Below are 26,980 nucleotides of genomic sequence, written 5' to 3' on the forward strand. Positions count from 1 at the left end.
AGCATAGCCAATGGCCAAGGGTTATGTGACTTCTACTCCAGCAACATCTGAAAGGCCCCATATTCCCAAACCTTCCTCTGAAGGCAATGTGTACAAGCTGCAATCCACTGCCCCGCTAATGTCCGTAGGCTCAGCCAACACTGATTTGGGAAGCAAGCTAAATCCAGCACAGAAGACAAAGGCGCATTGGCTTTACAGAAGATCTTCTATCTATGCTGCCTAAAGCTGGGGGGTGGGGAAATAACATTCTTCCCTCTGCATATTACATCTGATGCTGTATGCTTTGTTCTAAGGGTGGGCCGGGCAGAAATGCGTTTCATCTTACAACAGAATGTTGCTTTCATTTCCCATGGACACCCTCGGCAAAGCTAGCCTGGGTTAGAAGCTTCCGGCTCCAGCTGTTTTAAGGTACAGACAACAGAAAGACAGAGAGATCTGGGAGCAACAGCGCCCTCTTGTCTGACAACCACGTGTTTCTTCAGTGAGCGGATCCTGTGACGTGAATGGGTCTTTGGTCTCCACTTTCAAAGTGTGGCCTAGGCGTGAGCCGGATCCCGTGGCCACACAACCGGATCTGGTTCTACCCGTCAAGGGTACGCCCTATTATAACAATTTCGCGTGGAGGAGAGGTGGGGCGCTGTTTGTGGCTTCTTCTTATCTTTATTGCCACTGTTATTACCACAAATAACTAGTTTATTCAGGACTTCCATCATTTTCTGGGACGCAGCAGCATCCCCTCTTTGCTCCCTTCTATATAGTTCTCTCACATTTTTCTTTCACATTCTGTCTTTTTCACACGTTCCGATATAAAACTGCCGTGCTTTGGGAAAGTAAGTTCGCGATCCTCTACACCGTTACTTTTTAAAAATGTCCCACTTAAAGTAGGATCGGCTCACCAAGGAGTTTCGTCTCAGTTTAAGAATAGTTACTCGGGGGCGGGGGGGGGGGACGGGACACGACAACTTTTGTGGGGGTTCAGTGAGGTAATTGCAAAGGAAGTAGGCTCAGCAAGCTTAATGACTAGGGATTGATTCCTCATTGAACGGGCAGCGTCCGAATCACCTTTACTCAGAAGTCCCACAGTGCGCAATGGACTTGCTCCCGGGAGAGTATGCGACTAGTACTGCAGCCTGATTTAGAACTTACTTCTGAGTAAAATACTTAGAATGAAATCCAACTGAGTCATAGTACCATAGAAATCGATGGATTTGCGTGAAGCTACTCTTGAGTATGACTTGCACACTCTTGCACGCCGGCTTAACTGGACATAATTCAGAGGGACTTACATCCGGTGAACAGGATATTCTTTTTCTGATTGCAGTCCTGAAAGGAAGTGTATTCTTCATTGCTAAATGCAGTTCTCCAATGCTCTTTCTGTAGTTTTTGTGGGATATCTAAAATAAGGAAGTCAAAACCAACAACTTCTGATTGCTGAAAAGGCACACACACACACAGAGGAAGTTGGATCTCACAAGGTCTACTCTACAGGAAATCCTCCAGGTCAGAGCCTCTGCCAATTGTGTCCAGACAGGTAAAGGGGCACAACATATATAAGCTGCTCACAGCCCAGCGGCCTGCTCTCTCTGATCCCTGCTATCTGATCTCTTCTCTTTGATGCTTCATCAATGACTAGGGACGCAGGACATGTGCTGAGTCGCAGCTCAGGCTCCAATTCTAATCTAAACTATAGTATATGTCTGTTACTACATTTTAAGCCTGCCTCAAGACAGCTACTGTGAAACTGAGTGAGTCTAATTTTACTTATAAGAAGACCGTTTTAAGGGATTATTATTTTAGGGGGGAGGGGGAAATACCAGGAAATTCAGTCTGTAGCAAAGCACCCTGGATAAAAATGAAAAGGCTAAAGCTATTTTATCAACGGTTTCCTTATTTTTGCTGACAAAGGGATGCTCTCTGCTGAACTCACAAACGTAAGGAAAGATAATATCTAAGAAATATATCCTCTCCTACTTTCTATGCACATTCCCGAAGTTTTCGCTTCAGACACCGGATTCCTCCAAGTGCAAATTATTTGTGTCGTGTTTTGAGGAAACCTGCGCTCCTCATCTAGTCTCCTCAAAGCATAAACGCAGAGGTGCCTGACGTCTTCATTTTGATCAGGGTATCAATTGCACCAGCCATTTAAGTATAAGACTCGGAGCACAATCATGTCTGCTCAGAAGCAAGTCCTATTGAATTCAATGGGGCTTCCTCCCAGGGAGCCTTCCACCCATTCCTAAATCCATGTAGTTGCTTGCAGCGCTTCTCTCTGGCGTTTAGGGTGCGATGCCAACTTTGAAAGACAAAATATTTTTAGTTCCTGAGAAACGATTGCCGTTTTAATACTGCCTATTTAGAAGTACACTCGTTGACACCAATTAAGATTTATTTACGAATTAATTTGTTTTAGGGTCTGGGTATAGTTACCACGTCTGCTTTCTCGCTTTATTTCAGTACTTGGAAATAAGTGTTGCTATTTCGTCGTCGTCGTCCCCCGCCCCGTCAAAGCGCAAACGCCCCATGTTTTCCTTTCGGATGTGGTTGGACCAGAATCCGAAGCCTCAGCTCCGCATCCCCCTTGGCTTAACGAGGAATTGTGGCTTTCCTTTTGCAGACAGTGAAACTTGGCCGTGTCATTGGCTGCAGCAACGAAAGCCTCTCGTCTCTCAGGCCAATCAAAGCTCGGCCCCTGGCCAGCCTTCGGCGTCTTCCCTTAATCCGGCGCACAAATAAACCCAAGGTTCTCTCTCTGTCTCCTCTGCTGAATATATTATCAGTCGCCCCGCCTCGCTTTCCCGGTCCCACCATTTTAGGGCGACTCGAAAGATTCGCTTGCTGCACAATCTGGTTGAGGGATATTCTTACTCGAGAAGGATCCCCACAGTTCTCATAGAGCAAGTTTCACAGGCTGCTTTCCTGGGGGAGGGGAAATAGATTTTGGATCAGGAGCCTGAGGAGCGAAAGAGGGCTTGATATGAGACAGAGTTCCCCCCAGGACCGGCTCTTAGATGTGTAAAGCAGGATTGTTGCACTTTAAACATCTATGGCATCCCCGCAATAATCCCGGGTCGGAACTGTAGTTTGTGAAGGGCCCTGAGAACTGTTAGGAGACTCCTCTTCCCCTCACAATTCTCAGAGTCAATTGCTCTTCCTAGGGAGTTCTGGAAATTGTAGTTCTGTATCAGGAACAGGGGCTCTCCTAGCAGATCTCAGCACCCTTAACAAACTACAGTTCCCAGGATTCTTTGGGAGGCAGTATGCCATGACTACTTGAAGTGGCATGATACTGCTTTAAATGTATAGTGTGGATGGGGCAGAGCTGAGAACTGGAACCCTGGATGGAAAGAAATAATGTACAGTATATAATAGAATGCATTTAGATTTAGTGCAGGAGGGGTGAGAGGTGCAGAGCTACATTTAGCCACAGGGGCCTGAGGTTACCAATCCCTGGACTAGAGTTTCCAGGGAATGGTGCAGCTTCTAGGCAAACCTTTCTTCAGATACTTCTGGTGCAGAGTGGAAGAGTGGTACACAGCAAAACAAGAAAGTGGCTCATCTGTGTTCAGCAGTGTTGTGCTATATAATCTATCAATAGGTCTGTCTACTCTGTTATCCTCTCAACAGTTTGTCCTCTCTAGCAGTTAGTATTTGTGCAAGACCATTTAAATTTAAGGGGGAAAGCATCCCATTCACTCTGGATTCATAGAACTGCACAGTTAGAAGGTATCCTGAGGATCATCTATTTCAGCTCCCTACAATGCAGGAATATTCAGCTGTGCCATACGGGGACTGACTCTGCAACCTTGGCATTATCAGCAACATGCTCCACCAACTGAGCTACCCGGGGTGGGTAGATTACATCTATTGAAATGGGGAAAAATTGAAATGAAGGGGGTTTCAGATCACTGTAGGCTTCAGTTATGTTCCTCCTCTTACCTGGGCAGCAGATCAGCTTTCTTCAACAGAGGAGAAAGGAAAAAAGATGGGTGTAAAAGAGGCACTCTGCCCATGCTTTGACCAAGTTGATTGCGGCGTATGTATGTCTCTAGATTTGTATTGTGCAAATCTATTGAAATATTTCTATCTCACTCTCTAATGCAACATATTTGAAAATGAAGATATTTCACTGTGTAAACTGGAAGCCTTTATAACACACAAAAGATCTCAGGATGTTTTTATTTCTAAGGGATTGTTTGTTTCAAAAGAATACCAGCAAACCCATCTCCCAATAGCAGGTTCTGGGGAGAAAATATGAACTCCTCTGTACCCTCCCCAGCCTATACCTTTGTAAATTTTGTGTTCAGGATCAGTAAGTGCAGGAAATGCCCAGCAGACTATGAGATATGGCAAAGTACTGTGCTGTAAATATCGAAGTTTGTGCTACATTGTGAAACCTGGGCCAGCCCTACCATTATGCGATTTGAGGAAGCTGCTTTGGGCAAGCAGATTTTGGGTATCATGAAAGGGCAGCAAGTTGCTTGCTGCTTAATTTATTGCATTTTCCCCAATGTCAGCAATGGGGAAGAGAGGGGGGTGCGCTTCTGCCTTAGACACCAAAATAATTCGATGGGACTTCAGTAGTATGCACCATATGCCAGCCCTGTTTTGAAACCTGGTGGACCCCTGAGGTGGCAGGCCAGCCAACCCAAGTCTTCCTCTGGTTCTGTCCATTGCAGATCCCTGGCATCTATGTCGATTCTGGAGCAGAGTTCCAAGCTGAAGATGACCCAAATTTTGAGAAGAGCATTGCCACCATTGTATCCAACCAACTTCTCCTCGGAGTAGAACCACTGGATGGAATGGACATAAATTAATCACGTCTATCAATTTCAATGTGTCTACTTCGAGTCGAAGTAACTTTCGATACAGCCCATTGTTGAGGGTTAAGAAGACAGACATTCCCAGGGCCTTGGAAATATTTTCCAGTGCTTCCATTATCTGGTCATCAGGTCCCCCCCCCCCTTCCAAGATATTTGCAGCAAAGCGAAATGAATCCAGCATGCAAAACCTCAATAAGACAAAAAGGATTCAGAAAACGAGAGGTTTTCTTGGATGAAAAGACAGAATTAGGAGAGAAGAAAGAAAAGAGAGCAAAGAAAGGCTTCCTCTATATCCCCTCGCATTCCAGCTGGTGGCCTGGAACTTCAGCTGGTGTTTGGAAAGCGGCTTGGTGATTACACCCAAGTCTTGAGCAGGATGGCTCCTCGCCGTCTGATCTGACGTCAGGGTGTCCATAGAGGCTCTCATTGCAAGGCAGGAGGGAGGGAGGGAGGGAGAGAGGAGAGTTCTAATCACTGCCAGATGTCCTTAATAGCAAATATCAAGACTTATATGGTGCCTAAGAATAAATTTGTAATCAGGGCTCCGCGCGAGCCCATCATCAAAGCAGTGGCATTGCTGAAGGAATAGGAGGGGGGGGGGGAGAGACGCTCAGCTTGAATGGCTACCTTTGGGGGTGAAGGAGAGAGAAGAGAGGACAGGCCCTCAAGAGAGTTCCCTGAAAGGAACAGGTCTCTAACCTCGCCCCGCCCCGTTCTCGAGGCTCTCCAGAATTTATGTGAATATATAATTCAGATAAGCATTGCGCTTTAATCTCCATTAAAGGCGGGGGGGGGGAGGTTTAAACAGCTGAACCGTAATCGGCCAATTAGAAATGGAAAAGATTTGAAGGTGCTGGGGTGGGGAGTGTACATATTTCATAGACTGGAAAGTAAAAAGAAGAGCGTGAGAGAATGATAAGTCTGAGTTATAACTGCAGAAGGGGTTACAACAGCGGCAGGAACGTGGCCATCCGTTTATTTTCCACTGTCAAGGGCAGCTCCATTCCCAGGAAAGAGACACAGTCCAGTTAAAAAAGGTCCCAGTTTTCAAGTCCAAAAGCACTTCCACCGCCCATGGTAGGGCTGGACTGCAACCTTACTTGGAAGTCATTCGCTTTATTTCAACGGAATCTCCTTCCACGCATCTGGGATAGCAGTTTAATGTTGCAAATCTTCTCGACTTAATGGCAAGCGTCAAAGACAGGCGTAAAAATCAATGATACGCGCGTTTTAAACGGCTGCCTGGCTGGAGGGTGTAAGGAAATCCGAATAGTTTGACAGTGTAGTAGGGTCTTGCAAACGCGACCCCCCTGTCTGTGCTCACTCAGAAGAGAATCCATTGAAGTTCCATGGGGCTTACACATATAGGGATCCCCAAGTGACATGCGGATCGCAGCCAAAGGAGGCCAGCGAGACGCTCCGCGCGTCATTCTGACGCCAACTTTGACGGAGAGGCTCGCCATCGTTATCTGGCTCGAAGGAAAAACCGCTGTAAATTTCAGGAACCGGGTTGGGGTGGTAGAGTGAGCAATTCTACGGAACATGTGACAAATCCACAACACAGAGAAAGCTCACGGAAGAACGGAAGAACTACAAACGGAAGAACTACAAACAAGGACGATCGATCCCAGTGCTCGAAATACAATCTAATAATTCCTAACACGTTTTCTTTCCAGTTCCTACTACTAACGCCATCTGCTGTTTTTGGAATAAGTATCGAAGAAAAAAGGAATGAATGAAAGGAACGAAAAGTCTTCTTTTTCAAGCCTGACCTCTTTACCTAATCATCTAACAAAAGTAAGATTATAGGAATCCTGGAATACATCCATACACCCCATTCCATAAAGTATAATCTTTAAGACTGGGGAATTTTCATGGATTATCAACTCAGTCCGATAGACGTCTTCTAAGCAGCGATGGCTTTGAGTTCAGTAGGGTTTACGCCCAAGTAATCGAACTGAACACAAGGGTTGTTTACAACAGCATTGAAATTCCTTTAACAGATGTGTGTCCGCGAGTGTCTGGTGCTGATGGGTGTGGGAGTTGTTCTCATGAACTATGATTAGGGGAACTTCATCTTGTAATCGATGGGTGTGTTGCGTAGATTAGGCTGCAGTCCTCTCGTCCGGGATTAGGAACCTGCAGATCTCCATTTGTGGTTGGACTCCAACTCCCATCAACCTCAGCCAGCGTGGGTGATAGTCAGTATGATAAGCCAAATTAATGGTGGGTCACATATTTTCTACCCCTCGGCTATAGGACTTCAGCCAAGTCCTCGCAGCTCCTCTGTTACAATTGAAGGTACCCTATAGTTCATGAGAACTGTCCCTCATCACCGTCAAACATGCACAGGCGTAAGTCTGTTAAAGAGGTTTCAGTGCTGGTGTAAACAGTCCCTGGTTCAATGCAGACAAGATAATTTTCAACAAGGGAAATACTGATTTCAGAGAATTTGCTCTGTAATTAAATAGATCCCAACCCATCACTTGCACTGAGGAGCTTCAATGTGAGTTTGGTAATGGTAGGCCCTGCTCCGACTAGTGGAGACTGATTTCCATGCAAATGTAAATCAGTAGTAAAATAACAAGTGTCTACTAAACTAGTACTACTAAAACAAGCTATTCTGAAATATGTGGATAGGAGGAAACTATCTGTAGTAAACATGCAAGCAAATCAATATCATCTTGCATTCCTAGGGTATTTGAAGCGCCCTCTTGAGCACAAAATATATATTTGGAAGCATTTCAAATTTGAAACGAATGGTACCTCTTCCAAGCAGATGTATTTGGAGCAGCAGTTGTAAGAAGAAATATGTGGAAAGGATAGTGGTATCCCAAATTGGACATGCTCGCTTTTAAGTTACTTTTGGAAATCTAAGATGTGGGTTGTACATTGAATGAAATCCAGGTACTTTATTCCAGCTGTGAAAGCGGAAGGCCACGGAGAGGGAATATATTGTGTGGATTGAAATAGCAAACGGTCCACACATTTATATCTACATATTAAATCTAAGACTGGGCAAGTTGAATGGGAGAGACACATAGTACAATTCTAATATGTGTTGATTCGGAAGGAAGACCCACTCTGCTGAGTAGGGTTTCCTCTCTGGTAAAAAAAAAAAATTAAAAATATTGTGAACCGCCCTGAGATCTTCTGATGAAGGGCGGTATAAAAATTTAATAAAGAATAAAGTAAATGAATGAATGTGCCTGTAATAATTCGGACTTTCGCCAGGTCGTGGACAATAACCCCGGAGCGCCAGGACCTCAGCAGTTATCCTGAGCTGCATCTTGTCCACAAACGTAGCTGAAAGGTTAATGTTAAAGTAAGATATATTTAAATAACTTTGCATGTTGATTGAGAGAGAGACGAAAAGTTGGCCACAAACAAAAACAACAAAACATACTGGGTGGTAGGCCTTGGATGGCAGATTCTGAAATCCGATTCACCCAGCTGAATCAGGGCCTTTTTCTAGTGTGCAGCTTTTAAACAGAATCTAAAGGGATATGAAGTCAGCACGTTAATATTGTGGCTAGTTATTCTTTTCACTTCTTCAGGCTGTGATGCACTGCGGCTTAAGCCTCCCCGCAGGAAAATGAAAAGCAAATAGCGCATTCTCGGCAGCTCCCAACAAGGGCCGACCTCCTAAAACTTTGCATTTTCCACCTATTTCAATGCAATCCACTTCCAAACAAGCAAACCTTCAGATTCCCAACCTACAGTTTACCCCTACACAAATAAACGATTTTCGCGGGCTCTTAAAATAAATCACCGCAGCACGGCTGAAGCTGTAGAGAGAGCAACACCCCATACTGAAGACATTATAGATAAGTGAAGTCCCATTGAAATCAAAGGGAGCTAATTCCAAGCAAATGTGTTTAGGATCGGAGCGCCTCCCTGCAATCTGGAAGCCAGCTACTCTCGCGAAGCTCCAGTTGCCTATTTAAAACAAGTGACGGGAAGGAACAGAGTCCAAAAGGCGCATTCCTGTCCCACATTCACATATGTGAGATGCTCACCCGACTGAAGTCAGAGGGGCTTCATTCTCTCAATAAGAGAATTTGCACGCTTTTCAGGGCCGCCTTGTTAAAGAAGTCAAACAGTAGATTCCACGGCCCCAATCCTGCGCGCTTTAACTCTGCAGGCCCCACTGAAGCCCGCGAGGCTGGAGCTCAAGAAAGCGTGCAGAGTACTGCAGCCTTAAAACCATTCCAAATAATCCTTTCAAAACAAAACAGGGAAAGTAAGTAAAGATAATTCACATTAATAAGGAAGAAGTTTTATATGCCTTCCAAACACGATTCTTTCCTTATGCTAGTAAGGGAAAGGAGAGGCAAAATGCTAATTTTGAAGGCCATGATGGAGAATTAAACACACTTGTGAGCTATACTGTATCTGAAAATCATTAAACACCATGGCATATGCTACTATCACTTTTTTTAAAAAAAAGTATATTCCATTCTCGCAAAACTGTTGCCCACAAGCAGAATACATTTGCATGGAAGCGAGTCCCTAGGGAGTTAATGCTGCACGCCAATGCTAGTGGATGGGGTGCAACCCAGTTTCGCACGTGTTTACCCCCAAGTAAGTGATCATAGGACTGGGCAGGGTTACAGGGCGATCCGCAGCCGATAAAAACCATCCAGGGATTTCAATTAGAATGTGGGCTGTTTCCTGGTCCCATTGCCCTGGGCCAGAAAACCAAATCTATTTCGAGGCAATTTGCCTCCCGAAAAATGTACTGTATTCGGGATCATGAGGCTAATGACCGCAGCCTGGCGTGGCGTCTCATCCTGGGAAGATTTGCTGGGAAGCAAAAGTCCCACGGATCAGAGCAGAATTCCCTGTCTTGTTCACTGTAGAAAGTCGCCCTCGCCACAACCCTCCAGATTTCTGCGTCAACATGCAGGGGGATGGCTCTGCGAGGGTGATCTGACGGAGGCTACCAACCCGATCCTATGCATGTTTACTCTCAAGTGAACAAACGCGCCTAACAGAGAGGGGAGTGGGGTCTCCTTGAGGATTAAAGAAACTTCAGTGAAACACCCGCCTTGCATCCAGGCGCTTCGTCCTCTCTGCGATGCGCGTTTCCAAACCAGCTGCAGAAGATTCTCTCCTTGGCTGTGGCTCATTCATTAATTTCCCCTCTCGGATTACCTACCAAATAGTTGCTGCGGCCTCTTAAGCCATTATTGCCAGCCAGGAGGCGACGCAAGAGAAAAGGATCCTGATCTTTTTCTCAGGCCTCTCTATCTCTTCCCTCCCTGTGGCGCTAGTTGCGCAGCGGTTATCATCCCAGGGAAGGGAGTGGGGGGTGGACAAGGCGACGGAGAAGTTCAGGCCTGACCTTAGCGAGAACTTTACAGATAGAGAGGGAGAGAGAGACGTTGCCAGGCTCGTCCCCAGTTCCCAGCGAGTCGCTGCCCGAAAGGACCACGTCCCAAGAAGCGAGAGAGGGCCTTATCAGGCTCGCAGCTCCCGCGCAGCGATCTGGGGCCAGGGCTCCTGACATCCCAATCGACCATCAATTTACCTTCCACCGCCCCGCTTCCCCATTTAGCTTTTAACGTCAAAAGCTACATTTTTGTCGGCTCCGGCCTGTCTAGGGCTCTTGCGATTTAGCTCCAGGAATGATTGCTCCTGAGAAAATAGCAACAGCCCCATTACCGAGCAATTAAAAAGGATCTCTCCCCCCCACCCTTTCCCTCTCCCCCTCTTTCCCCTCTTAACCCTCGCCCGCCCACCCGCCATCACCTTTCAGTGGGTCCGATGGCCCCACTCGTTTAGACAAAGAGAGGGAGGAGGAGGAGGACTGGAAGCCAAAAGTCCTATTGATCATCTGGTGGAAAGGGGGAAAAATGCGGGTCAGTCAACCTGGTCTGTTTCTATGGTTGAGATCCTCCGCGCACACTTAGAAATACCTCTTCACGGAAGTCAGAGGATTTCTTGGGTTTGGGGGGGGGGCTTGTTGTCTGAGAGCTTAGATCGCTAGCGATCGGTACACACATTTAAGGCCTGGCCCGGCAGACACTGTTATTATTCTCGTGCTGGACTCTTATTTCTAGCACCAGGGGTCGAAAATGGTGCAACCGAGCTAGTATCTATGATTACTTGGAAGTCAGCGCCGCGGATTTCAGTTTATCAAGTAAACGTGGGTAGGATTGCAGTCTCAAAGCTCTTGACTTTGGGTGGGATCCTGACGATTCTGTAGCATCTTTCGATTCTAGGGTGGGGGAAGCTTTAAAGTAATGCATAAGCATGTTCACACGGAGTTAACAGTCTCTCTCTCTCTCTCATACCACCTAAGCGACTGGATGATCGACTATTTCGACAATACGACGGGCTTTATTCCCCAGAAAGAGTGGCATTGGTGACCGTGTGAGCTCGTGCGTACACGTGTGTGAGAGAAAGCCTAGCTCGCTCAAGTATGCTCTCTACTGCAAACAAACAAGTGCAGGTTTTCCTTTTCTGCTGCTTGGGAAGGAAGGGTTGAGAAGTTTGAATGAGGAATAATTTATTCATTAAATTGGGGGGTTCCTAAAAGAAGAGGTGGTGGTGAAGAATCAACCCTTAAGCACTCGCTGCAGCCTCGGGACATAGACCCGCTTCTTCTAAAATCCTAGTTCAAAAGCACTGCGTGGATGTAACAGTGAAAACGTAACATAGAAAGACTTGCCAGTCGATATTCTGGGCCAGAAATCTACAAACACGCGAGGACGGGCGGCATGTGGGAGTGGGAAGTTTGCGCGATCCTGGAACCAGTTGTTTCTCTTTTCTATCCAGAACTTTGGATAGCGTTGAGCAAGATCTACGAAAAATCGTACTGGGTTGGAAAGGAGAGATTGGATCCAGCTACAACAGCAGCTGGAGTTAACTTTTTTGAAAAGAAAAGTGTGAGGTGGGGTTGGGGGGGGGGAGAGAGGGAATGTTCCTTCCCAGGCAAGTGTCTGTAAACACAGCTCTTCCCAGCCTCAGCTACCTGACCCCGGGACTGGAAGAGGGCACACCACGTTGGCCTCGTTGTTGTAACCTCGCAACCTTCCTGTTGTCAAGGCGGCCTGGCCAGCGGTGTAAAAGGCCCCTGCTTATCTTTTTATGGGCAGCTGGAAATCTACCTTCTCTCATCGTCAGAGCACGGCCAGGGCGAGCCATTTAAAAGAAAAGAAAAAAAGGGGGGGTTTCAAAAAACAACAGCCACGCACATCAGAGACATCTGGGGCAGAGCCAGCCAGCCTGCGCGGATGTCTTGTTCCATTCACGCCGGGAGCCCGGGGGCTACAGATCTATAAAAGTGAGCTCGAGAGAAAGAATGAAAAATCCTCTCGCTTAACCTTGAAAGCCCGATTAAGACCCAAGCAAGCTTCCTCAGGGGACAAGCTTAAACCCCACGCAAAACGACGGACGCCATTCGGTTCCTAAGTCCTCAACTTAAACTCCGTTAGCGCCGCTTATGTTTTCAGGCCGGTCAAGAAAAGGCTGAAAAGAAAACTCAGGACTGAGCAGCAGTATTGGGAAATTTTGGGCAATGCTGTTGCGAAGAGGGAGCGTGGTCCTTTAAAAAGGGACGAGAATGGCGGGGCTTTCCTATTTCGCGACACCAGCGTTTCTTCGGGTTGTTAGAAGCCAGCGTCGCCTTATGGGGGCGGTTTCTAGCCCTGGTCAGTTTCAAGGAGGTTCAAGGCTGTTTGCCCGGCCTGGTGGCGTTTCCACCCCAAGAGAAGTTTCGGTAGCACAAGCCCATTTTATTCTCTTCCTCGCTCCCCTTAAGAACATTACAGAGCCCAATTCGGAAGCCCTTGCCAGAGTAGGATTACACTTACACACACACACACACACTTTAAATAAATGAACTCGCTGCAGTCAATTGGAAGGAAAAGTGCAACCCAGGAGAGTTTTAGGGAACCACAAAGTTAATATCCAGGTCACCGTATCTCACTGTAAATCTTGCATTTCTCCCCTTTCCGAAATCCCTAGCCTTGCTCCCTGTTTCATACTTGACATAAAGCTCCAAGTTACATAATCACTTATACGGTATACCGAGGTTTCCTAAACCATCTTTGGCCTGGCCCCAGCCAAAGCCAAACCCTACAACGCCCTAGCGGTTGTCACCTCTGAAAGCAATACGCCGAGAAAAACAGCTCGCTCCGATAAGCACGAAATAAATATCCAGATTAGCTCCCGTCCGCAGTATCCTCCCCCATTCGCAAGCAAACACCTTTAGAAATCACTAAATTATTACAGCTTCAGTAAAACTAAACAACCTCTCTCACTCCTCAGAGAAAACAAAGCAAAATTTGTTTCTGACTTGATCTAGTGCTCTACTACGGCCCATATAAAGTACTATAAAAATATCAACCTGAGAAATAGTATTTGGCCCAGTGTAAATGCTTCCCTGCCCCCTGAACATGGGTGGAATTTACTTCCGCGGAAACGTGGTCAGGATCGCAGCCAAAGTCTCGAAAAAAATATATATCTCCCGCCTTTGATATTTCTCTTTTACCCTTTCACCGGGGTCAAAACAAAAGGCATAAGCTTACTACCCCATTCCTATGCCGCGCGTTTACTCGGAAGTAAATGTCACCGCTTTCAACGAGGCTTTCGCAGGCAACAGCAGCCCACAGGATCTCAACTTGATATGTCATCCTGGCCATTTACTTCCAAACCTTAGCTATTGTCTAGCTAACGTTTGGAAGTAAATGGCCAGGATGACAATAGCAAAACTCAGGAAGGAAAGGGGTTAAAAAATCATTTCAAGGCATCGAACATTTTCGTTTTAGAAAACACACACACAGTGGTTTATTGAATACGTACAGCGTTTACACCTTTGCGTTATTAAATTCAGCTCCACGGACGATTCGTTTTTACTTTTATTTTAATTTTTAACGTTCGGTTCGCTTCCTTAAGGACCGAAGTACACTTGGACAAAAGAGCTGTCGCAAAATCTCTCCCAGCTCTTTGAGCGACCACAATGGGGAAAAGGACAAACCTGGGAAGCCCCGGACTCGGCCCAAGACGCAGAAATTGTGGGCTCCTGCTTTGAGATCGCCATCAACACGTTGACCCAACGGGGCAAGTATTAAACACATACACTTCACATGCCACCCTAATGCCTGCGAGATTTCTTTCTTTCTTTTTGTCCCGTGTGTTCTATACAAATAAAGCAAAAATAACATTCAATGAAGGGGAGAGAGGAGGAAGGGGGGGGGACAAAACAAGAAACTATGGAGACGCCATTATCCCCCTTACCACGCCGGAGTTTTCTTCTTCATATATTCAAATATGGAATGCTTTTCTTCCAAGATCCGCGGGTTTCTTTTTGGGTTTTTTTTTAAAGGCGAGACTAGGGGAGGGAAATTGCACATAAATAAACCAGACGATTCCAAAACAACAGCAACAACGAGTCCTCAGCTCGGCAGCGGCTCTCTCGAAGGCGCAGAGAGTCCCCCTGCAAGACGAGGCTTCTTCGGGCGCTCCTTCCCTGCAGTCCTGCGAGCGCCTCCCTCATTGCTTGAGCTCCAGAGCCCACACGTGCTGCGGCCAGCCGGTCCTGCCTTTCGTCTTCTTGTCGTTGCTGCTCACTGTACTTTTCAGGATCTCGTTCTGTTCCGGGAGAGGAGACGGAGAAGAGAAACAAAGAGATTATCTCCCTGCGTTTTATCTGGGTTAACCTCCTCCCGCCCGCACCTCTTTGGCAGGAGGGAGGCGTAGAAGGAGCCTCGGTCCGTTTGCTGAGAGGCCTCGGAGCAAGCGGAGCAAGCTCTTCTTCTGAAACGGGCTTTCTCGCAAAACGTGGAGGGATCAGATCCACACACTTAACACAACCCAGCTAGGGCTGCGGAGTTGGTGCAATGGAGTACGCTTCCCTGAGCCTTCTGAGCAGCCGCTGTGTGTATAGGATCGCCTGAGGAGCCGGATGCAGAGCAAAAGCGCAACCCTTGGGAAGGAAAGCGGCTCCCACGGCGACCCAACACGCGTCTACTCAGTTGAAGGCCTGGGAGTTTACACCCAAGCGAAGCTTGCACAGAATTGTAGCCTCATCTATAATATAGTATTTGTTGTGGCCTGCTTAGTTTTCCTGCTTACCGATTTTCTGAATCGGCTCGCTCTCCAAACGCGAGCGAACAGTGCTTCTCCAAATATAGGATGAACTTTATTTTAGCTATAAAAGACTGTCATATGTGCAGGCGTTGGACACACACTTTAAAGCGAAGCAAAAATAAAAATAAAAAATAGTCCTTCGGCTCACTGAACAGCCCAATAGTGTATAAGCTACCCAGAATCTCAGGTTGCTGGACAAAAGGCCTGTGAGGTTGTGGGATATGTGTCTAAGTAAACACTGAACCTACAAAATAAATCAGCCCCCCCAAACGACTTTGCATCTACTCATTCATCATTCTTCCCCCCACTTCTCAATACTGTCTACACAATAACTCTCTCTCTCTCTCTCTCTTCAACTGAATGGAAAACGAATAGATTTAAAATTCCCCTATACACACACGTGTTGCATATGTTTACTGGTTATAAATGGCCAAGTCACAAGGAGGGATAAGACCCAGGGATTCCTCTTGGAGACGACAGTCACCAGAGCCTGCTTGTAGCCTTCCTGTATTTCCAATAAAGTCCCTTCCAAGGCAATGAATGCCCTCATCCCGGTATCCCAAGTTAAGGAATTAATGTGTAAGATGTGCTGTATAGCTTCGCCTCCCCCCCCCCCCCATGTTAACTTAGACCCTGAGCAGACCTGGAAGCACCGACCGCGGGTTTTCTTGTGAAACAGACATGCTTAGGATCTGAGAGTACTGGTCTGCTGAGTATTGTAATATGGGCAATATCCGAGTCCCAAAATACTTGGAAATATCTTCCCACCACCACCCCCTGGGGGATCGTCTCTTTCGAATATTGTGCACTCAAACCTTTTTTTAAAAAAATGCCAGTTCAGAGTGCTAAATGCAATTATTTGGATATCCCACCTATTTCAATGGAAGATGTTTCCTAGAGCTTTAGGATAACACAGCAAATGTATGGAGTCTACTTTGGATTTTTATTTTATTTTATTTAAAAATGCATCCCAAGTGTTTTTGTTCAGGATTGTTTGTAACCTTAACCATTCTAATCCGGGTTGAGATTCAATTTCCAGCTCTTGGTCCCTTAGCAACTGCTGTTTTTTTTGTTTTTTTTTTTTTAAAAAAAACATCCTTCCCTATTATATTTAAAGAAAAACAGAAAACTTGTGATTGTAACCGGTTTCCTCTTCCCGCTCGCGATTAACTAGGCGTATTCTATAGGTTAAATTCTTGGAGGAAAGGAAGAAGGCATGATATTTTGAATTATTGGTGGAAGGCGGAGCTCGCCCCGCAATACATTTGTCTGATAAGTTCAAAGTAAATAGAACCTTCCTGGCTTACTGTGTGATCAACGCGTAGCTCAGGAACTCCAGTTAAAGGGTTCAGTATTACTATGTGTCCTGCAGATTGCAGCCTTATGAGGAAGTGGGTTCCAAACACACACAACCCTCCGCTGGACTGAAGCCTGGAACAGAACATCTGAAACCCCACTGATCTCTCTCTCTCTCTGTGTGTGTGTGTGTCCCCTACTCTTTCCCTAAAGGGATCTGTCTTTGTCGACGTTTCTTTAAACCGCAGGCTCTCTCAAGAGATTTGCTGGCTGGGGCCTCAATCCACAACTCATCAGTTCCAATCCACAACTCACTAATTTAAAGACAATCCCGTTTGCTTTAAGGGAGAGTCCCTTGAAATCAGCGACTTGTCGATTAGGAGAGCAAGCCGATTAGAGTTTAGCTCAGAAAGCGGAGCCGGGACATTTCCACTCGGATCCGCAACTGAGGGCGAAAGCGAAAGGCTGGCATTGAAACTGACTAGAAACTTGTCCCTGGCATCGAGGGAGTCTCTTGTGACATTTTGGTTACCTTAAGAAAGGCATTGCCCTAACGTGGATTTTGGACTTTGTTTCCAAATGGATACGTTTGAAAATGGTCCCTTCGGTTTTCACGGCGGCTTTCCTTTCGAAGGGAGTCTGCGTTTAGGGTCAAGGGTTTAAGGATGGCCTCTGAAACAGCTTCAGTCCAAAGCCTACCAGTTTAACCGGTTTGCGGAGCTTTTGCCAATGCTGCAGAAATTAAAATCACTCAAGAGGCTGGTTCAGGTGAAACGAATGGGGTTTACGGGCATCCCCCCCCAATAAAGGCTGAGGTCCTTAAATTTAGAGCTTCAGAACACTGCTCCAGCGAAGTCAATAGGAAACACCCCATTCCTTATGTTTTGAAGGGCCAAGAAGGATTACTATGGGATAGCGAAGAACAATCTCTCTAAACCAGTTTGTGTCTCCCCTCGCCCCGCGATGCTGCTGAACTACAAAGCCTTGGCCCTGCTGGCTGAGGCGGCCGGGAGCTGTGGCCCCCCATGCCTGCCCTAAGGCCTCTCAAGTCGGGGAAGGAAAGTGATGGAGTGGCTCCCGCCTGCGCGTTCCCTTCCTGGAATCTTCCACGTATTTACGGATTCACAGCCTTCCTATCAAATAAAGAACGTGTGTGCGAGAGGAGCCTGTAAACGAGCCGGGTCCTACCTACTGTGATCCTATCTGGAAGAGGATAGGTAAGTATTTCACGTGTTCAACACGTTGGTTTCCCACAGCCCAGAGAGCAACCTTCGCAGGCTGCGATCTTCCGTGGGTACGAATGGACTTGGAGCCCAAGCCAACGTTTTAGCAGAGGCTGCCCTCAGAATACTTCCTTGGAAATTAAATCCCATGGAAAGCAAGGACACGGGACGCTCCTTTCCCCCACAATAAGGTGGAGGCAACCCTTCCACAAGTTAACGGGATTTTCCCCAAAGCAACTAGCTGCGCTCTTAGGTACACCCTACTGGTTTCAATGGAGCGTTGCTCCCCTTCGAGAAGCTTAGATCTCCCTTTCCATTCCATTCTCTCGGGACGTAGCCTTACAACCCGATCCTAGACGTGTTTGCACTTCACTGGGCTATGCTTTTCAGGGGCTCCACGAAGTCCTCTTTGGACACACTTTCCCTAAAGCACTGGGGCGGGAAACCTGTGGTCCTCCACGGTTTGATGGGCTACACCTCTCATTCCCAACACCCTTGACCATTGGCTATGGGGCCGAGGAAAACTGCATTCCAACAGTCGCTGGAATAGGAGGAGGAGGCCGCCTCCTCTTCTTGACTGCTAAGGAAGCAGACTTGGAGAGCAGCTACTTCTGGGGGAAAGAAGGCCCGGCTCCCCACTCAGGAGGAGAGCGTCCTCCTTCGGACTGGGCTTGGGGGTGTGTGTGGTTGTGCTCCAGCGCTCCCTCCCCACTCCCTCCCTCCCTCCGGGGCCGTACTGACCAGCTCCTTCTTCCTCTTGTCCTCCTTGACGTCGGTCTTCTTGATCTCGGCCTTGAAGGCCTCGGCCTCGCCGTTGGCGTCGTCCTTCGCCAGGAGGTCCATGAGGTAGGCGATGTAGCTGGTGGCCAGGCGCAGCGTCTTGATCTTGGACAGCTTGGTGTCGGCGGGCACGTTGGGGATGCACTCGCGCAGCTCGGCGAAGGCGCTGTTGATGCTCTGAGTCCTGCGCCTCTCCTTGCGGTTGGCCGTGCCGCGCCGCTTGACCGGCCGCGGGCCGCCCCCTAAACCCGGCGGCCCGCCGCCGCTGCCCGGGGGGGCCACGCCGCCCACGTAGTGCGCGGGGGGCTCCAGGCCCGGCGCGCCGTTGGCGTACTCGGGGCTGTAGGAGAGCGCCATGCCGTAGTCGGGAGGAGACATCTCCGAAGGGTGGCTGCTGATCAGCCAGCCGTGGAAGTAGGGGTTCTCCTCGTGGCTGCAGCGGCTGGCGGCGGCGGCTGCGGCGGCGGCTGCAGCGGCGGCGGCGAAGGGGTAGCCCTCATGGTGGACCACGGGGTGGTGCGGGAAGCCCCCGACCAGACTCATCGCCGGGGCCCCGGGAGCCCCGCGCCCCCGATCTGGTCCCTGGATCTGCGCTGCCGAGAAGAGCGTCTTAACAGAGGCTGGTGGCCATCGGAGGAGAGCTGCAAAGCCCCCCGAGCCCCCTGGAGGCAGCAGGATCAGGGCCTCCCGCGGCACTCATGCGGCCCGGGAGGTTGGGGCTGAAGGGGCGAAGGAAGACAAGAAAGGGGAGCAGGGTCCCCCCTGAAAAGAGGGACCCCTCCCGTCTCCAAGAGGTGAGTTTCCCTCGCTGTCTTTTTTCCTGTGGCGTCTTCTTAGAGGGATTTTAAATATATATATGAATACAACTTGGGGGGGGGGGGATGTTTACTTACACCTGCATTTTCCTCCGACAGCCTCCCCTTGGCTGGAATGTCCCCCCCAGCTTGCCCAGTGGGTCCAGTTCCTTCTCCTCCCTGGACGGGAAGCGACTCCTGCGGTTAAATCTGACCGGCTCCCATCCACTTTGCTGGCTGCTTCGCAGCTTCCCCACCAGGGAAATCCGCAGCTCTTCCTCGCCGCGATGGAGAAGCTGAGGAAGAGGACGAGAATGAAGAAGATGGTGGTGCTGGCGACGATGGAGGGGGAAAAAAATCAAGGCTCAAAAAAGGCTTCCCGGTGTCGGCGCTGCGCAGGGCACTGGTCGAATTTCCCAGCCGATCTCCATGTACAGCTACATGTTTAGGGCAGCTCGGGTTAATATATGTCGTCAGAGGCTCTCCGGGCCAATCCGGGCAGCCGGGAGGCGGGGCCTCCCTCTGCGGGCCATAAAACTTTTTTTGATCTTCGCGCTGCTAATTGTTCGGCTTCTCTTTTAGGATTGGCTGCGGTTCCTATCCATAATATAATTAAAACAAACGAGGCAAAGGGTCCCCCCCTCCAAGCATCAACAGAGGTTAACGCGAGGGTTTAACAACGTTTCGCTGTAAGTATGCGGGCGTGCATGCATTTATTTGGGTTGATGATATGGAGAGCCAGATGGAGGAATAGATAGACAGGCTGATAGATGTAAGGACTAAAATAGCTGATTATCTCAATTAAGGTGTTCTATGGTTCCAAGGTTTGGCATATACTCTGCATGGAATATAATTATGTTACAGTATTATAATTATAATGCACCCGTATGTGAGTATATTTTCTATCACTGTATGCTTGTTTATGATCTTGCAATAGGGACTGTGTTACTCACAGAGTAGTGACAGCAGTAGCGGTGATGTGATGGATTACGAAGTTACAAATGTTTGTTGGGACTTTTTTCAGGATTTTTTTTTTAGGGTAGTGTGGGACAATCAGAATATTTCCCCCCTAATGAATGCCACAATATGCTATCACTTGGAGGTACCCCCCCTCAAAAAAATAAATGAGATCCATTTCTACCTACAATGTAATCGGAATCGGTGTAACAAGGAGAAATTCTATGACAGTGCAAAATGCAATTGCAGTGGACCTTGTTAATGAGTTTCCTCCTGCAATTCACTTTACAGCAGACTTCTGGTTTGCTTAGGATTTATCCGGAGTTGTCAATAGCACTATACACGTGGCAAAAATTATACAAGCAAAAACTAGATCGAATCAGTTGTAAAGCGGGGGGATTTGTTTCCTGTCTGTACAAAACAGTCCGTTGCCCAAAGGCCAAGCACGGGGGTCGGGTGCAAGAGAGATTTTAAGGAATAAATTACTTTTCAAAAGAAAGCAATGTGAACCCGATTCAATTTATTTCAGCAGTTTGGGCGTTCACACAATCCCTGCCTGAACTCAGCTTCCCCTTGACTTAGCCAGCCCAACTGGGTAAGTAACCAAATCTTTTTAACAGCACGTTGTGACCTTATATTCTCCTTTCACCAAAATTTAAAGATCTGCCTGTCTTCCTCTTGTTTCACCAATAATCATAATACTGAATATATTATATATCTATCTATATCGAAATGCCTAGGCAAACTTAAAGGGGTTTCACTTATGAGCAGGGAGTTGTTAAAGAGATGTTTAATAGGCAGGCCCGGCACAACGCCAACAGATAGAGGGATAGATTTTTGTGCTTGGGAGATGTCGAACACATTGTAACAGGAAAAAGGATCCCCAACTGCATTTCACAGAGAAACTGGTAGCTCGGAGAAAGGAATCTGAGTACATTCCCTGTCTCCTTCCTCCAAGAAGACTCAATGGCTGGGCAAAAGAATCTTTCCAGTCTTGGCAAGAGAACTGGTAGGATTTGGAGCAGATTAGGACGCGGTTCCAAAATCGGAGTTCAACAAATCACCGATCCAGGAGAATCTTTGGAAGGAAATACGATTTCTTTATTTGTGGTCGCTTCCATGGGCTCAAATCCGAGCACATCGGCTTAACTGTTTGCACATCGCAGGCTTTTGCAAGGCCCACAGAGGAGGAAAATGTTCTTGGGTTCCTGATATTTTGAGAGAAGGAAGGGCAGATTAAACTGGAGATGCGGATCCATTCCAAGGTCGCTTCTCTTGTCTTCCAGTTTATTGGTTACAGTCTAATCTGAACGGCAAAAGTGAAGGGAAAATATTAAATCTGCGGTCCCGTGCGCCCTTACTTGAATTACCCTCATTGCAACCCTGCGGAGCTTACTCTCGAGTAAGCATGCTAGCACCGGGTCGAAAGGCTTATAGGTTCTCCCTGCCACGTATCCTCACAGCGACAGCGGTACTGAACTTAATTCAGCTGGTGCATTGCAGTGCATAGCACACCTTAGACCGGAGCGCGCCCTCGGCTTTAATATGAATGGAAATTGAATGAAAGGGCGTGGTTGCTGTTTTGCAGCTTTGCTGTTTGCTTAGGGTAAAAAAAAGAGAAAAGTATAAGTCTTATACTCTGATCCTGTTCTATTCAAATGGGAGTGCAATCTGGTTTACAATTGGATTATGACTAGGATTGTGAACTTTTAACATGAGAGTATCAGGAACCGTCTGCCGCCGGCGATGATCCTAACACCAGGGAGATCCTACATAATTTTAAAACCATTCCTCTCGTTTGCCCCGAACAGAATACTGTGCGTCTAAAATAAACCTAAGTGCACGGTATATCCCGGTGGCGTGGGTGTAGCTCAGTGCGGGAGTGGAGAGCTGAATTAAATATGCAGAGCAAATAGCGGTAGTATAATGGAAACAAACAGAAATATAAGCCACATGAATGTTATAATGGAACGTGCAGATCTGTTTTCAGTATATTGCGGCGTGTTCCTGTCTCAATCCAGGGCGCTCTCGTGGTTGGCTATTATTCTTTCGAAACCGTGATGTACAACGCAGGGAAGAACACCGAGTGCAATCCTAACCATTCAGTCACACGAGAATTGGGCCATGGCTTTCGGTGGGACTTGGGTCGCGCCCACTTACAGTGAAGTATGGCTGTCAGCAGAGCAGCGAGGATGCGAAAATCCGAGTCCTCACCCGGACCACGGTTGCATCCAAGCGTTTGGCCCGATTCAGATTTTCAGGTCCAGGCATATGTTGGTGGCAATCCTATGCCCACAGTTATTCTGGGAGCAAGGCCCTTGGAATTCAGTGTGACTCGCTCCCGAGCAGACATGCAAGGCATTGAACTGTAAGACGATTAACACCCAGATCTCCAAGCAATGTGAATCCAAATCCCGCATTTGGCCTCAATTGATTTGTTTGCAAGGAATATGCTTCGTTATGTGTTCTGACGCAGCAATCTTGTGCACACGTACTGGGAAATAAGATCCCTTGAACATAGGCAGCGGGACTCATTTCCTCCTAGAACAAAATCCTTTTAGATTAGGATCTGAGTTGTTTGGACCACAATCCAGTTTTGAGTTTGCGGATCCGGCTGTTCACCAAAGTTTAGCAAGAGTTCATTGCTCCCCAAAAAGCTATGAGGGGATTTGAATAATAGTTGGATGCGTTGTGGTTGGATGCATGCGTGTGCGTGCGTGCGTTAATTAATCAGTGCAGAAATGTGGGCTTTGCAGAGGCTGAATGGACCTATTTGTTTGCAGACAATTTCGAGTGCAAATAAATGGTGTGCCATCTCTCAGGCGTGCCCCCAACGCAAGTCTGAAAAACTTAAGAGCGGCTGTGGTGAACCGCTGCAGCTGGTTCCCTAATAACTCCAGGGATAAAAAGCTTTGGCAAGCAAGCGGCAGAGCGAAATGCGACCAGAGCCACCTGAGATACTGATCAGAAGAGCAGCCCGCAAACCGTTTAAGGAATGCCATTTGGGGTGGGAGGGGGCGGCTTCCCTTATCTAGACGCCCAAACCGCGGCCTTTAAAGCGCCACTTCTTGATTTGCAAAGCGCGCCAATAGGATGCAGCGTCCTGCGGTTCTCAGAAGTTGTGGCTTTATTTATTTACCCCAACCGCCAGGCCGACGCAGCCTGCGCAGGATCACTTATTTTCCTTTCCCATAGTCTCCTTTGAAATCTTCTCCACACACCGGCATGCACACTGTCCATGCTTCACACAGATACCCTACGAATAATACTAATAAAAATTGTATGCGCTTTCTTTTCCACTCAAATCCTAAAGGCGTGACTTCGTAGAAATGCGCACTGAACTCCACTACAATGCAGCACTGATTTCTTTTTCTTCGAGAGGTTTATGATTATTTCCAAATATTGGTGCTGCTTAAAAAGTGTAAAACAGACAGGAGCTCACGTTCGGTGATAGTAGTATATATTATTAGCTCAGACTGAAAATCTGCACATTTATAGGTTGCTTAAGTAAATGATGGTTTGCAGGAGAGCGGTTGTGGGATTCAGTCGAATTAGACCAGGATTCTAAGCGCTTTATTGCGGATTAGACGTGTTTAGGAGGATGGATCCCAACCGGTTTCAGTTCCAATATTTCTGCTTCCTGGGATGCAGGATAAATAAATAAACGGAGACACAGATGGAGGATGTTCAGAGTTATGGATTGCGAAGCAGGAGGGGGAGAAAAGGAAAGGTGGACGAGCAAAGGAATAAAGGGAAGAGAAAATTATAAACTAGGAGGATGGCTGCGAGGAAATGCGCGTATGCTGGTCTGGAGGATAAAGAGGAGAGAAGGAAAAGAAGAAGAAGAAAGAAATGAGGTTGCTCGCTTTGCCGGATTCTAGTCCCAGCAATACATTCATAACTGCTTCTTTGTTGCCTTTCAAGGGAGCTTCGTTGTCCTTCTGGCCTGAGCCTTCCCAAACTGGTGTGGAAAAGTAAAAGCAGCCTGGGCGGAACTGGAGAACCGTGGAGTGGATATTCTGCAAGTCCGAGGGAGGGCGCAGTTCAGCAAAGTGTGTGTCACCGAATCGCAGGTCAAGGTATGTCCCGGAGAGGGTCCTGAACTACGAGTGCCGGGAGGGCTCCGCCTTGTGGACGTGGACAAGAGTCCCCCGTGCGCAAGGCGCTGGACAGGTGACATAGGCGGGACCGGCTAGATGGCTGCGTTGGGACCCTTTCGGTCCACGTGCTTTCAAGCCACACATTTATTTCTTGGGAGCCAAATTATTTCCCCTGCCTTCTAACTTCCCCTTTTGCTTTCAAAAATGAACCCAAGTAGGGGAAAATATGTGCTTATATTATGCTCGTCTGTATCAGAGGAGGGGGGGGGGAGAGGTGTACTCTTTTGCAGGCATTTGTTTTCGCTTGCAAAACTCATACCAAAGGAGCCTTAAAGACTAACTGAAGGGAATCGAAAACAAAACGCTTTTTGTGTTTTAAGAGTTAGTTTTTATTCGTCCCCCTCCCAACTTATTAACAATGAAGGAGCCGGCACACGGCTTTTAAATTGCCACTTAAAAATGAGTTCTAAAGTCACGTAGCCAAGCGAATGGAGGAAAACAGGGACATAATGTAAAACAAAACACCCCTCTGCAAGCACGGGGATCTGATTCATACTGACTCGGAAGCAAATTCTGAGATTTACTTCTGTGCCAGTTTTTGTTCCCCCGTATTGGCTCCTCCGCCTCTAAAGCCGCTCCCAAATACAATCAAATAACAACAGGATGAATGGGACTTGCTCCAAAATATAAGCGTCCGTAGGACTGCAGTCACTGACTTGTACTACTAAACAGCTTCTTTGGGCTCCCAGTGAAAACAGCAGATACACCAGGCGACAGGACGGTCCCCAATAAGAATTGCAACCTCTCCAAACCAGGCATCGTGTGGCCCTCGTTCTAATCTACACACTTCGGCACGTGGTGTTGTCCTGCTCTTTCTTTCTTTCTTTCTTTCTTTCTTTCTTTCTTTCTTTCTTTCTTTCTTTCTTTCTTTCTTTCTTTCTTTCTTTCTTTCTTTCTTTCTTTCTTTCTTTCTTTCTTTCTTTCTTTCTTTCTTTCTTTCTTTCTCCCAATCTTCCCAGCGGAAACGACCGCCTGCATTTATAACCTGAATAACGCGCGGATGTTAAACAGTTTTCTTTAGAAGACAATCGCCACTTTCTCTCCCGCCTCCCTCTCGTTCGTTCCTACCCAAATTGGGATTCTAAACCGTAGTGACTTTTCGTATCCCAATCAAAACCTGTGCTTAGGATCCGGCTGCCCTGTGCTCTTTACAGCCTAACCCCGAACAGGTTGGTTCACCTGGAAGTAAATCGCAGTGAAATGAAATCCAGTCCTGGGTGTATTAATCGCCTTTGAAACCAGTTGCTCCTCCTTACATTAGCTGGTGGGTCTTGCGTTCTGCCAAAGTTTCAACTCAGCGTTAGCTCAGCCATAGTAAGGCCAAGGAGTAGTAAATATTTGCAAGGTGGCACCTGAGGTCGGGCGCCCTTCCTCTTTCACCCCCCCACCAGCTGTCATCACATGATGTGTTGTTTGTTTGTTTGCATGTTTTCAACCCCGCCCTTGTATTGCAATAGCAATTCTTTCTCGTTCCCTTTCCTGGGAGCTGCACCCCACGATTTTCAATGGAGGCAAATCATTGCCTTTACCTCCTTCATCAGAATTCGCCATGTTCATGGAGAGAGAGAGAGACAGACAGACAGACAGACAGACAGACAGACAGACAGACAGACATAGAATCCTTATAGGGAAAGATCATAATGCTGACATCTTTCTTATAGCTGCATATTTATATCCCGCTCTTCTCTCAGATGCGCTCCATTCGTGTCACGCCCAGCTTCTTTGGATTCCCTTTTACTGCAGACGGACTTCGAGTCATTCGGCGGTCGGGGCAGCGAGAATGGCAACGGAACAGTCTGCTTCCCAGCTCGATCGGCGGGGCTGGATGGATTTAAAGGCTGTCCTGTGACTCCAGCGGGTTTGTGGTTTGCATCTCCTCCTATTAAACCGATTAGAGGCAAGCCAGGAGAAACGGTTGGCTTAAAAACGCCACAGAAACAAGTTTCACTGAAGTCACGAGGAAACACTGGCAAGCAAGCTTGATTGTGTTTTAGGGGGGTCAGGCTACAGCTTGACAGGTTTATTCGCAGAGGCCTGTATCATCTTTCCGCCAAACCTTCTTTTTCTTCAGATTATTAATTTATGCAGAAATCCGGGAGTCTTGAAGGCCAGCTGACATCTGGCGGGCTGCATCTCCCCCTCCTCTTCCCTCCCGCCCCCACCCCAGCAGTTCCAGTTACACAAATCGACTAGGGGAGTAGAAAATACTTGTTTGTGGGTGGGTGGTATCAATAAAGTGTAAGGGCTGGCTTGTTCGACGCGCCATCGAGGCTCTGGAGCGCTTCTAGGTTCTTAAGCCATTTCCCAATGTTATTATTCGACAAGCTAGAGAACTATTTGAATGTATGAAGGAGTGCCCAAGCTCGCCGAAGATTTACGGTGCGAGGGACCCAACTCCGATCTCAAGTCCTGTTTGAAATGCACTATGGTACTTAAATCCTATGGGCAGAAATTTCTGCCCTGCTGAAGAATCTCTAAGAGAAGTCTTGCTAGGGTGACTTTCGCTTTTATCTCTCTCTCTTCCTGCCCCCCTATATACAACAAATATGGACACTATATTTAAACAGTTGTTATTTGCATGGTTTCTTTCTCATCTCTACTGTAATGTCGTCGCCCCCCCCCGCACATTTTATAATTTGTCTTGGGCATATTTAAAGGTAAAGATAAAAATAAACATCTCTCTGTGATCTTCGTTCCATGTTGTTTTCTTTTTGCGTGTAAGAGTCTACAGACCCATGGCACAAAGTCTCTAGAATTAAGCAGAGTAAATTACATGCGATTTTGTTGCTATTCCGTGTCGTCTTTTTCTTTCAGTAATCAAATTTTAGCTGAAGGTGATAGCCTTGGAAGTA

The 26,980-nt window shown here is 47.3% G+C and overlaps 2 protein-coding genes and 1 long non-coding RNA gene across 7 annotated transcripts in view; 1 reads left to right on the top strand and 2 right to left on the bottom strand.

The window, feature by feature from the left end:
- SCRG1 (stimulator of chondrogenesis 1) overlaps positions 1–10,105 on the bottom strand; it is a 93,620-nt gene extending 83,515 nt beyond the window's left edge. For 2 of the 3 annotated variants that reach the window (XM_082237313.1, XM_082237312.1), the window contains exons 1-3: positions 9,982–10,105; positions 8,227–8,316; positions 1,287–1,394 (exon numbers count right to left, since the gene is read on the bottom strand). The gene's annotated coding sequence lies outside the window, so the exon portion shown is untranslated. The remainder of the gene's footprint in view (positions 1–1,286; positions 1,395–8,226; positions 8,317–9,981) is intronic. The other variant, XM_082237314.1, reaches the window with a different exon arrangement.
- Positions 10,106–13,585: 3,480 nt separating this feature from the next.
- HAND2 (heart and neural crest derivatives expressed 2) lies at positions 13,586–19,426 on the bottom strand. Of its 2 annotated transcripts, XR_014223623.1 has the most exons (3): positions 18,179–19,426; positions 14,067–14,420; positions 13,586–13,967 (listed from the first exon to the last, which is right to left on the bottom strand). XR_014223623.1 is itself a non-coding variant. In XM_082238458.1 (2 exons), exons 1-2 carry the CDS (start codon positions 18,758–18,760, stop codon positions 14,322–14,324), a joined length of 681 nt encoding a protein of 226 aa, XP_082094584.1. In that variant the 5' UTR covers positions 18,761–19,426; the 3' UTR covers positions 13,586–14,321. The 2 variants fall into 2 exon arrangements, 1 of the variants encoding a protein (XP_082094584.1); XM_082238458.1 differs by having other exon boundaries at positions 13,586–14,420.
- Positions 19,427–19,582: 156 nt separating this feature from the next.
- On the top strand, positions 19,583–26,815 carry LOC309541040. Of its 2 annotated transcripts, none has more exons than XR_014223624.1 (4): positions 19,583–19,700; positions 20,501–20,563; positions 23,893–24,047; positions 25,820–26,815. It is a non-coding gene; the product is annotated as an uncharacterized lncRNA (long non-coding RNA). The 2 variants fall into 2 exon arrangements; XR_014223625.1 differs by having other exon boundaries at positions 19,585–19,700; positions 20,498–20,563.
- The last annotated feature ends 165 nt before the right edge of the window (positions 26,816–26,980 follow it).

Source organism: Podarcis vaucheri (assembly GCF_965113315.1).
Source record: "Podarcis vaucheri genome assembly, chromosome: 9".
In the NCBI taxonomy this organism is placed as follows: Eukaryota; Metazoa; Chordata; class Lepidosauria; order Squamata; family Lacertidae; genus Podarcis; species Podarcis vaucheri.